Genomic DNA, 11,873 nt, shown 5'->3' on the forward strand with positions numbered 1-11,873 from the left:
CCAAAGTTTGAACAGAGTTGTTCTTTGGCTTTGTAGTTTGATTTATAGTGTCCTCCTGTTCTTCACTTCTCTGGTCATAGCTCTTGGTTCGTCGAGGCTTGGTTATTCCCTCTTTTTTCCCAAGTCCTTTTACTTGTTCTGTACTGTGCTTCAGAGATTCAGTGAATTTTTAACCTTCTCGTGGTACTTCATTTCATCAGCACCACACTATACCTTCCTAACAGTGCAGAGGAGAAAGTACCCTGCAGCTTTCTAACTGTCCATGGGAGGGCTGGGGCATCATCACCCTGCCCACAAGACTGAGAAGGGCAGTCAAACCCCAGGAAAATATCTGCTTCTGGTGCCCAACTACAATCCCCCTGTCTGACAGACAATGCACAAGCTGAAGGAACTAGAACACGGCTCCCCTCTGCTTTGGTCCCAGTAGGATGAGGCACCACAAGGGACACAGTTCAAGATAAGGCCTGGCATGTTTCTGTTGCTCCTCCTCCCCTTCAGGGAAGCTGATTAGAAACACCTCTACTGCAAGCTCTCGGCAGTCAGGCACTACCAAAGTACCTGTACTTCATGTCTGGGTGCTCTTTGGAGTCCCATTAGGGTGGGTTTCAGCTTTCTTTTTCTGAAATGTTTTTGGCTTAGTAAGGCAGCATGGAAAACAATCTACCCAGAGATGTCCCTAGTGACTAGGTAGACTATTCAGCAGCTGTGTCTCCTGCTATTAGCACCATAATTTAATTGGAATGTTCATTCTGTCTTTTGCCATTGCTGGTCTGCAGCTTGGTATGAGCAACAGATTTTGGCTCTGCAAGCATGTCAGATGAGCTAAAAAAGAAAAGGGCCACTTCTCATCTGCCACACATCAATGAAATGCTGGCTGGTGGGGGTCAGCCACAGTGTGCCTCTGATTTCTGTGGATGAGGAGCTTACCTTATTTCAGTATTTTTGTCCCAAGTCCTGTCAACCAGCGATGAGCCGCAGAATATTAGGAGTCGCAATGAGCTCACATTTGGGAGTTCTGCCAAAGGGTGCACCTGACCACTGATGTAACTCTTGCTGCTGTCCCCAAGACAGACCACTGAGCAATACTTTTGTGGCAAACAATAGATCATGGATTTGTGAGAAAATAATTACCCACCTTTTCTGTGCCTGCTGTTCAACTCTGTTTGCTTTGAACTTGTAACTCCCTGTCTGGCATCGTCTTGCACACAATTGCCTTTGATTACAAGACAGTGACAAGAGCAGAGACTGACTCACAAGGGGAAAAGATGCTTCTGACTGCTTGATCATTCCCTGCTGGTCCAGCCTACTGAATAAATCTGTGTTGGGTCTCAAAGTAACACCCTGCCGTCTCGCCTGGAGGTGTCCCAGGTTCCCAAAGCCACAGGAACATAAAGGTTTGAGGAAGACAGGTTGCAGCTCTGCATGATTATGGATGCATTTAATTTCACATCTTCACATCTGCTCTCTGCAGAACCTCCTCCTTGCTTTCCACTTTTGGGAGGAATTACCAATTTTACTGCTGCTACAACATTCAGGCACAAGGAACTTAAGAGATAAAGAGCATCAGTCTTGTGCTGCCTTGCAAACAGTGGGAGGGGAGGATGAATTTAGGACAGTGTGCTACACTACAGTTGGGAAAGCTGACTTTAATGGTTGCTTGTTTCCCACACTTTCTACGCAATCTTGAGGAAGCCAAATTGTGAAACTGTCAAAGGTGTCAAAACCCAAAGCTACACACAGCTCGCTGGAGGGGCTTTAAAACCATCAGGGGACTTGAATCTCCCAGGATTTTGTCAAATAAAGATAAAACATTCTTCTTGCCATTACAGCACAAGGCCCCTGGGGACCATAGCAGGGGAAAGCTGTGTCTGTTCAGAGGTAGCCAGTTGAGTAGTGGGAAGAGAAAGGGATCTCAGATGCTTTTCATTGCAAGTAAGACCTGTTAAGTCCTGCCTAAAATCATGGAGGCTCCCTAAATATCAGGACAGCTATTTCTTCTCATTAAACACAAAAATCTTACAGGCTTACACTCTCTAACATCCTCTCCACAGTCCCTTCTATGATCAAATGCAAACATTTGTGGCACTGAGGTTACTTCTTCCCCTTTCTATTAAGAGGTGATGCATTCAGGCATCGGGGTGGCCAACCTCACTCTTCTCAAAGCCTGAAGAGGCAGCTGTGAGGACATGGAGAAAATTAATCATTTGCACTAAAAACTGGCTAGAATTATCACATGCCTGGGACTTTTGTCTCTCACTGTGCTTCTGCTCCTGCCTACAAGTCTCTCTCAAGTGTTCACCTGCATCTCCACTCTGATGTGGTAGCTGGGGGAAGGCACTTTGATCTACCCAGCCCAGGCTAACTGCTCCTCATCTCTGCCCTCTGTCAGGAAGAAACATCATCCTTTCTGCCTCCTGAGGCATGTTCTCTTGTGGCAGAAGTACAGGTTAAAAAGCATAGCTACAGCTGGGTTTCTCAGGGAGCCACACAATAAAAGCAAAGCTGACAAGACAGGAAGGCAAAGCACAGATAAGAACACCAAGGACAGAACTCAGACAGTTACTAACATATCCACAGCATGATCAAAACCTGAATGTCAAAATCTGTTATTCAATGATGTTAAATTAGAAAAGGCAACAATAAGCATAATCTGATCATCGTCATGACTGTCCATTCAATTTCCCCATGATCTCCTGCACTGTGAAGCTACTTGAGCCTGAATCACTCATTTATCCGCTTGTTTCACATCAGCATAACTCCACTGGTGCCATGTTGAAGTCTGAAGTACATCTGTCTGTCAAAGACATTTGGCGTTAGTTCAAGTAATGTTTACTGTATCAGCTGCTGCTTGTTTCTGGAAAACTTCAGCTCAGTCAACTGTATATGTGCCAGAAATAAAATAATCAAATGTATATGGGTACTCTACATAAGCACAAAATGATCTGTGACCTCATTTATTGTAGCTTCTTATGCATTCGTTTTCTCAGCACCCACTAGGGAAAACATAATGTGAGTGAGGGACAGGCTGCAAGAAATGACATCTGATGCCCCTCCAGGGCAGTCTTTTCTGCCTCAGTCTCTTCTGAATCACATAGACAAGAAGTATAAATCAAGCTTATGAATCTGGACTGCTGTATGGAATGCGCTTCTAAAATATTAATGTCCTGCCCATTACACTGTAATCTTACTTTATTTGCACACAAATAAACAAGATAAGTTAAACTTTATAAAGAAAATATATCCTACAGCTGCACAGACTTAATGCTAACTGCACTAAACTTACCATACAGCTCTTTCTTCACTTAAAAAACATATATATATATATGCACCATTATTATTTTTATATACATATATATATATAAGGAAACTACCTGTAAGTACAATGGAAAAATACATTCAAAAGGTTTTATAAAACTTGGTGCAATATTATTTTGACTGTAATAAAAAATACTTATGAGAGAAAGAAAAATGCACAGAGAAACATAAATACCTAACTTTTAGTGTTTGTCTAAATCCTGAAAAGAAAATCTGGTCTTTGGTATTGCTAAACAGAGCTAGTGGAAAGCATCTACAGTCCCAGCTTACAGACTCTGTTCCATCCTCTCTGACTGTGTGTGCTGACCACCATTTTGCACAGGCTTTGCTGGCTGAAAGTTTCCATAATAATTTGCAAACAAGCAGGGAAACAAAACCAGCCGAACATGTAGTGTCTTCTTTCAAGGGCTCAATCCAACCTTCATTAAATTCAATGGAAAATGTTCTACTGCCTTATTCGGACTGAAGGTTATACAAAATATTTAAATTGATTTGCTGTCAAAGCAATGGCCACTCAGCAGTAAAAGATAATTATAACCATGTAACAAACCATGGAACTGCCCCTGTGGCAGTCCCTCCCTCACCCGGTGGAAAAGTCATGACCAGCAGCAGCTAGGAAGACTATCCAGCAGTAACTAAATCCTGAGCACATAGTACAAGTTTCCTGGGAGGTTTTCCACCCAGCACGTGAAATGCAGTGAGCTGTGGGAGCTTCAGTATTGAAATTTAGATTGGACTTCATCTCTGTGGGAGCTGAAACAAGTCCTAGCAAGGGTTGCAGACTCATCAATCCCATAAGCCCAGCAGGACAACCATGAAGATCCCTGTTTCAACAGCAGTTGTGGTTCTTAACAGAGAGCAACAGAATTTTTCTATATAAACCATGAATGCACAACATCCAACTGCATTTTTTTTCCCTGCAAGGTAAATGCTTTTTGTCCATCTATTTTATCTTCTCACTACATAAAAGCAAAACATTTTAAGAAATAGACATGGCTCTTTGAAGAAGTAAGGGAAATGCACACCATAGTCTGCTTCTTTAGGCAACTTCTATTATGTATATACCTTGTTTCCTACTGGATTTTCATTTGACCTGTGTCATATATTCAGCCTGTTGCGAAACTCAACGGACAGAGAGGCAGCTTCCACAGTGATACCCTTTTAGCTGCAGCATCAGATCAAATCAACCTTTCAGTAAAAGTCTCTTTTATACACATTTCTGTATTAATGCAATAGTGGACATTATGGGGAAAAAGTGAAACACAGCAGACTTTATATAAAATGAAAAATAAGTGCCTATAGTTGTCAGCTGACAAATGCCACAGAGTTGTTGGCTTCCAATCCTCTCCATCCAAAATAAAGACATATGGTAACCACATTAACATCAAAGTATTAGCTACTGACATTTCTAATGGCAAAACCATAAATCCGACCCGTAGTGTCTGAAAATATTCGTAGAGACACTGTGTATCAAGACACATTCAGGCTACGTCTGTTGACTGAATGCATGCCCTTGTTATAAAGAAATGGACACAGATTTTGGTGCATTGTCCAAACAAGCTCTGGTTGCTGTACGGTCTTCAATTCTTCAAGGAGAACTGTGTAGTTTGTAGCAAGAAACAAGACAGCGGGTTTAGAACTGAAGCCTATGAGTCTCTATACATGTCCCAGAAGAAACGACTATCAGAAATCCTTGTCCCAGCCTGAAAGTTCATCTGGAGGGGTTCCCTCTTCAGGTGGATAGCTGTCAAAGTAGCTGTAATCAGTTGGTCCAGACAACTAGGACATTAAAAGCACAAACAAATGGTTGTTTCAGAAAGTAACTTTTGAAAATGTTCTCCATTGATTATGCATCATTTTTATTGCTACCAGTGTGGAGATGAAAGGCCGGTATGATACAGGCGACTTGTTTCAATGGATGCAATTCCTCATTCTTTAAAAGATAAACCTCCAGTAATTAAATTGTACAATAGAGCAATGGCATTAGCCTTCCTATACAAAAGTATTTCCCAAATACTATCAACTCCAGGATTTCACCAAAAGCCCTACAAAGTCAGTAAGAAAGCTGGGCCATGCTGCACAGAATTTTTATTCTACTTTCTTTAAGATCAAATCTACATTCACAGGGTAGCTACTCAACACAGACCTCACAATTATTTTTTGTTTCAAACTGAGGTCAAAGTGAGTTTCAAATTCTTTACTCTCAATGTTTTTTCATTTTAGGGCAAAGAGGAATAGGCCATTTAAAACAGGGAGCTTACTCAAGGGTGTGTTGTAACTCAATAGTAAGAGAACGCAGGAATTTGTACTCTGCACAGTAATATGAACAATACGTCTTAATAATGTGCCCATTACCAAGGAAAATATGTTTTTTTCAGTATTAGTTTCTGACCAAACACCATTTATTCTAGTAATGGTGAAAATCTAACGCAAAGTACACAGGCAGAATAATATTTCCATTATTTAACTCGATTTATGTATTTCTTGCTGTTTCTTTCATGCAATTTTCACTAAAAACATCAAATTGTAATAATTCAAATGCATCTATGGGAAATTTTGCTATTGCCATCAGTTGTTCTTTGAAGCCAAGCTATATTAGTAAAGCGTTATGATATTGAAAGCCAAAGCCAGTACCTCTCTTTTTAAAGGTGATGTTAATTTCCTCACTTTCAGACTATCCCAGTTAAAACCACTCAACCACCTGATTAAAAAGAAATGAAAGACAGACAGGGAGAGACCAAAAGAGAAAGACAGGTTGTTTCCTGTCATTATACTATGAAGAGCTGAAAAACATGTGAACAAGGACTGTAAGAAATTTTTTTTATGACAACTCCTGCCCATGTAACAGCACAGTTATTAGAAAGAGGAAACTCGAGCACTGTCATTGCCATACAAGGAAGGGAGAGCTTCAGGACCACCAGAAACACTGGCACTTCTGTACAGGGGAGATGCAGTGACAGGCAGGTTAATACATGCATAAGTACAGTCATGCAAAGACTTATGTGTCTCCTTGGAATTCCACCCTCTTTACAGCATGAGAAGAGGGAGAGAAACAGAAAAGTCAAAGAACATGCACAAAGTGCATGGCTTAGAAACAACTCAGATAAAAAAAGAAAGCAGAAAATGTTTAAGCCATGCACTTTGTGCATGTTCTTTGACTTCTTCATTAGTTTCATTAGGACAAAAACCTAGTATTGCTTTGGAGCTCTTAATTACTCATTCTTAAAAAGCAACTGTTTAAGGGTCAGGAGGTCTGAAAGGTAGATGCTGAACTGGCATCAATTTCCCTGAGAACTAAATTAAAATCCTACATCAACAACCTGCAACAAAACCAGTAAAAAATAAGACATTTCTAGATAAACATGTTGAGGATTTATGCTCATATCATCACTTGGTGTAACTCAAATGCAACAGTACTGTTGCTGTAGCTCAGGCTACAGCACTACTGAGCTCAGCTGCAAATGCATTCAATAGCAACAGAAATCTCTCTTTATGGGTTTACCAGACTGGGTTCTAAAATATTAAAAATATTTCAAATTAAACCCCAAATTTTCTTCTTGGCAGATTCTTTTGTTTACCTGTGCTTCTTGATGTCATTAATTCCATTTCTCAAATTGCCTAATCTTTCTGTAGGGTTTTGCCTTCAAAGAAAGAGGAAAAAAATAAGGATAAGAATTTATAAAATATTCCTATTTATTTAAAGAGCATTTATAGGTCCTAACTGCTTGTTTTTAACAGTTACACAGGGATGTAGCTTGCATAAAACATGTGGCCTCATAAGGAGGCATAATGAGGTTTTGCTCACTGCTCCTTTCTTTTAAGGATGGAGAAACCTTCTAGGAAGCCAGAACAGTGTCACCTGGCTGTGAGAAGCAGCAGAGTGAAATCAACTGGCTGAGTTTTGGTTGCACATCTTTTTTTTCCCCTTGACCAGCAGGCCTGGTTATGAGTTACAAGAGGAGCCAAATCAAAATTTACAAAGTTCCTTTCAAATGCTGGTACACAAGCATGTTGCACACTGTTCCTAGTCCCATGGATGAAATCCCACAGGAACTGGGAGTTCAAAGTCAGCAGTGCATGCCACTGTGCACTAATGCTTCTGAGTTATGCTGGCCCTTTTGAAATACTGCCTTTTGCATTTTCAAATGGGCTTAGGTCAGTCTTTAAGTGCCCTATGTTTTCTGTAGAAACTATATGACTAAGTAAGTTTGGAAGCATTTTTTTTTAACCAATGTGCTTGATAGCAAAATCAAATTCCTTAGCTCTTTCCTCAGCCCACGCTCCATAAGTTTTCCCTAAGATGTGTTTCAGAAAAAAGTCACAGCTATAGAGAAAGCCCAGAGCCAACATTTGTAGATGCTGCCTCTGCAGACTAAGAGGTGTGATACATATTCAGAGGCACGCAATGCATACTGAATATAATCAGAATGGACCGTGCTATGCATAACAATTCTAAATCAAGTTGTCACTCTAGTTTGAATTCTAAAAGAGCTCAATGTATTCACACCCAGGCTTTGCCACAGACTGCCCCTCCCACCTGCAGAGTCTGCGGATCAAATCCTCAGGCCGCCTTGTTATTGTTTTAGGAAAATCCAGCTTTTCAATGCCTTTGAGAATCAAATTATACGTCATCATTTGATCAGCCCCAGAGAATGGCGGACTAGAAAAAGAAAGCGACACTGATAAATGGAAGTCTGGCAAGAGCAGATGTGGCCATTACCTATCAAATAAAATATTTGAGGTTATGGAAAAAAAGCCCACCTTTCTAGTTTTACAACCTTCACCCTTTCAGCCTGTTTAAGATATAAGGTTTGAGAATGAGAAGCTTCCTGTAGGTACCAGGGAAAATGCATGACCATATGTGTCCCTCTAAGCCAGCTCTGCCTCTGGTCTAATTCAGAGAAGCTTCCATGTTGTGTTACCACTGAGCATTCACAAAGAATTGTCATGGGAATGTGTATGGAGGCAAAGAATGAGCCCTGCTCACAGTTCACCCACCCCACTGTACCCCATCACCCACTAAGGAGGAAAACAACAGTCTTTTGTCAGTTGTTCCTCACAGGAAACATCATTATCATCATCATCAGTTAATGGAGCTCTACACCAGTTAATTATAGGCTGTGCCTGGCCCTTTCCTTGGATAGGTAAGCCAAAATTGAGTATATGTACCACACTTTGTCTCTCGCATTGCTGAAATGATGGAAGGTAAGACATGCGCAAGAAACAAAAACAAGCATCATTTTGCAAGTCTCTTTACTGATCCACCCCCCAACTGTTTATTTTAAAAGTAACTTTAAAAGGTCTCTAAAAACAAACAAAAAAGGTAAGAACTTAGAGTAGGAGGCACTTACCTTCCAGTAAGGAGTTCATACACAAGAATCCCAAGGGACCAAAAATCCACACTGAAGTCATGGCCTTTACTCAGAATGACTTCAGGAGCAACATACTCAGGGGTTCCACAAAACGTCCAGGTTTTCTGCCCTGATCCAATCTTCTTTGCAAATCCAAAGTCAACCTGATCAAAATCAACATATGCTGCATAATGCAGAGGTGTTTTGCACTGGGAAGCCTTAAAATCTTAATTCCTTCCTCCCCTCCTGCAAAGATCTCAGAGTTGCTAGTTTAGATCTAAAACAACTACACAGTGTAGTTGTGAAGGAAAGAGAAGTAATTCCACTGGATTACTGAATGTTATAAAACAGATCAATTTATTATCACAAGTAATTTTCTGACTTATTTTCCTTTTGGAGACAACAACCCATGATTTCCTTGAGGACATGAGATTTACCACCCCTGGAACACGCTGGGTTGCTCATTGTCCTCAGAGAGGATATTTCAAATTCTTTGAGGGGTATTCTTGTTGCACTTTTCGCAGTCACAGTCAAGTATGGCAGTTCTTTACTGTGTTCCCTCTCTACAAAGAGAGGGAACCTCTGATTGTAGATTGAATGAATGAATGTAGAACCTAAGATTGCTTGAGCCTGGACAGGGAGGTAATTCTGCATCTGGGAAATGTAGTTCCTGGCTTTACATTAAAACTAGCTCCTGAGAGAATTTTTTTTTTTTTGCTATTTATGCTGTGGCAAGAGCTCTCAGAGACTGCAAATCCCAAGTTTGTCTGTGGCTTACAATGCCTTTGTTTCTCATTGTGTAATGAGAAGCCTGCCCTCTATTCTACTGAAGCGCAAGAGTTATTGAACTCTGGGACTCTAGTTCTGTAATTACATGCTCTCTATTTATATTCCTCTTGCAAAGAAACAGGAGACAAAAAGATAACATTACAGTGGATTACATCTTACCAGTTTTATATATCCTTCGGCATCCAAAATTAAGTTTTCTGGCTTCAGGTCTCTGTAGATTATTCCTATGTGATGTAGATAGTCAAAAGCCTCTGTCACACACCCAACACAGAACTTGGTGGTGAATTCATCAAAGCTGCCTCTGGAACAAAAACAATCAATATCCTTACAGACAGTTAAGTTCTAAAAATGCCTTACTTATTAACCAGATAACATATAACACCCAGAATATTAACCAAAATGAAACAAAAATATTTTCATTGGATAAGCCTTGAATAGAGAACCTACTCAGTAGACCTATGGAGCTGATTGGTGATTTTAAAGGGCAAAGTTACACTTTGTTTGCTGTTACCTGTCTCTCAGCAAGCTCCACAATTCCCCTCCAAGGCAAGCCTCCAGAAGCATGTATACATACTTATTATCTTTGAATGTGCGATATAGTCTGTGGAGACAAATGGCAGCAATTTAGGAAAACCAAAATAAATGCGAGACTTGCAGTGTCTTCTCCCCAGAACTCATCTATGCCAAACCTAATTCCTAATAATGCTGTTCAGTGGGTCAGCTGAGGGTCAACATTCAAGGAAACCTTATGGTCAACTTACTTTACAACGAATGGAGAACATATCTGCTCAAGGATTTTCTTTTCAGAATAGATATGCTCTTGTTGTTTGGTGTCCACTACATGTTTCTTCTTTATACACTTCATAGCAAAAGCCATGTTCTCATTTTTCACTTTAACCTGTGAATAAAAATGAAGAATACATATGAGGCAAAGAAAGGATATTTTACCAATCAGTTCTCAATAGGTATACTGATATCTATCTTTTTCAACACAGCACAGGACTAAAATTGATGGCTGTAGTGAGGGACAAATTTCAGATATTTTGCAGAACTGTTATGGATGATTTTAAGTCAAGCATCAGATCTTTTTAGTTTTCCAGTCCCCACTTGCAAGGTGAAATAGGAGCAGTTCGGATAGGTACTACATACTACAATAAGTTTATACTGCAGTGGGTCCTAATTTCAATTTAAGATTTCTAACCACCAGCATAATACAAAAGAACAAAAAGCAGAGGCAGTTTAGGAAAAACGTTTACAAATGATTTTGCATTATGCTGAAATATTATCCAATATGCAATAAAAAGATGGAAGTTAAAACAGGGCTTCTCAGAAACCAAGGAAGCAGTTATCTGTATTCTACAGCTGGATGAGAATTCAATTTTTAGCTTATTATTCAGGTGATGCTGTAGAATTTCCAGTGTGCAAGTTTTGGGGTTTTTTTTGTGAAGCATGAATCAGAATAAAACAATTGATGGTTTAACTACTGTGAAGGATTATTGACTTCACTAAAACCACAAAGTCTCCTTTAATTTACCATTACCTTCAGCAGCCTGCGCAAAATGTTCTCAGGCTTTTCTTAGATGTTTGCTACTCAGTCAGGGGAGAGCGGAATTTAAGACTTTAGGCTCATGAGGCTCCTGGTATCCCAGAAACACAGCTGTTCATGCTATTGAATATGGCTCAAAAGAGCCATTAAAAATTGTTGGAAATTTCACAGTCAACACAGCTCAGAGATAGATCACACTGGTTATAGCTGCTGTGGGGCATCCTGAAGCAATTCTAACAACACAGACTAAGTGATGCTGTGGAGATTACTTCAGGTCCAAGCAGAGTCTGGGGAAAAGGCCTGCAATTCAGGGAACACAATGCAGGTAAGCACATCTGTAAGCTCCACATGCACAAACTGATGACTGTGTCTAGTGACCAGGAAGATACTTTTAACAACAGGAGATGAAGGCACACAAGAATCGACTTGCTTCTTTGCACATCCAAGTCCTGAAATATTTTTTAACTACGCATTGCTTTATGCAGAGTTTTTCTGCCTGAGAGGCACAAGCATGGAGAATATTAAAATCCTTCACATTATTGAGTGGCTAAATTAATCATCTAAGACAGAGAACTATTTGAATATGTTTAAAACAACGTCTTACAAGCTCAACCCTTCCGAACCCACCAACACCCAGAGTTGTGACAACTTCTAAATTCTTGAATGGGGAAGGAGGGAACTGGGCTACTTTCTCCTGCAGCTCTATCATCTCCAAAGACACCTCTTTGGTCAGCTGTCCACAGAAGGATCTCCCTCTGCATTAAGAAAATTAACACGGGTTAGTGCTCTTCCTTGCCATTAATTTTAATGCTCCTATATAGAGGAAAGAAAAGGAAAAGGACAAGAAAAGGAAAAGGACAAGAAAAGGAAAA

The 11,873-nt window shown here is 40.1% G+C and overlaps 1 protein-coding gene across 3 annotated transcripts in view; it reads right to left on the reverse strand.

The window, feature by feature from the left end:
* Window positions 1–274: 274 nt before the first annotated feature.
* PRKG2 (protein kinase cGMP-dependent 2) overlaps window positions 275–11,873 on the reverse strand; it is a 32,259-nt gene continuing 20,660 nt past the window's right edge. For 2 of the 3 annotated variants that reach the window (XM_027692811.1, XM_027692813.1), the window contains 9 exons: window positions 11,606–11,756; window positions 10,217–10,353; window positions 9,967–10,056; window positions 9,615–9,756; window positions 8,667–8,830; window positions 7,853–7,975; window positions 6,894–6,956; window positions 5,950–6,016; window positions 275–5,094 (listed from right to left, as the gene is read on the reverse strand). In XM_027692811.1, the coding sequence (XP_027548612.1) occupies window positions 4,999–5,094; window positions 5,950–6,016; window positions 6,894–6,956; window positions 7,853–7,975; window positions 8,667–8,830; window positions 9,615–9,756; window positions 9,967–10,056; window positions 10,217–10,353; window positions 11,606–11,756 (1,033 nt within the window). In that variant the 3' untranslated portion in view covers window positions 275–4,998. The remainder of the gene's footprint in view (window positions 5,095–5,949; window positions 6,017–6,893; window positions 6,957–7,852; window positions 7,976–8,666; window positions 8,831–9,614; window positions 9,757–9,966; window positions 10,057–10,216; window positions 10,354–11,605; window positions 11,757–11,873) is intronic. The other variant, XM_027692812.1, reaches the window with a different exon arrangement.

The sequence above is a fragment of the Neopelma chrysocephalum genome, unplaced genomic scaffold, assembly GCF_003984885.1.
Source record: "Neopelma chrysocephalum unplaced genomic scaffold, ASM398488v2 Primary Assembly neopelma1_88, whole genome shotgun sequence".
Classification (NCBI taxonomy): domain Eukaryota; kingdom Metazoa; phylum Chordata; class Aves; order Passeriformes; family Pipridae; genus Neopelma; species Neopelma chrysocephalum.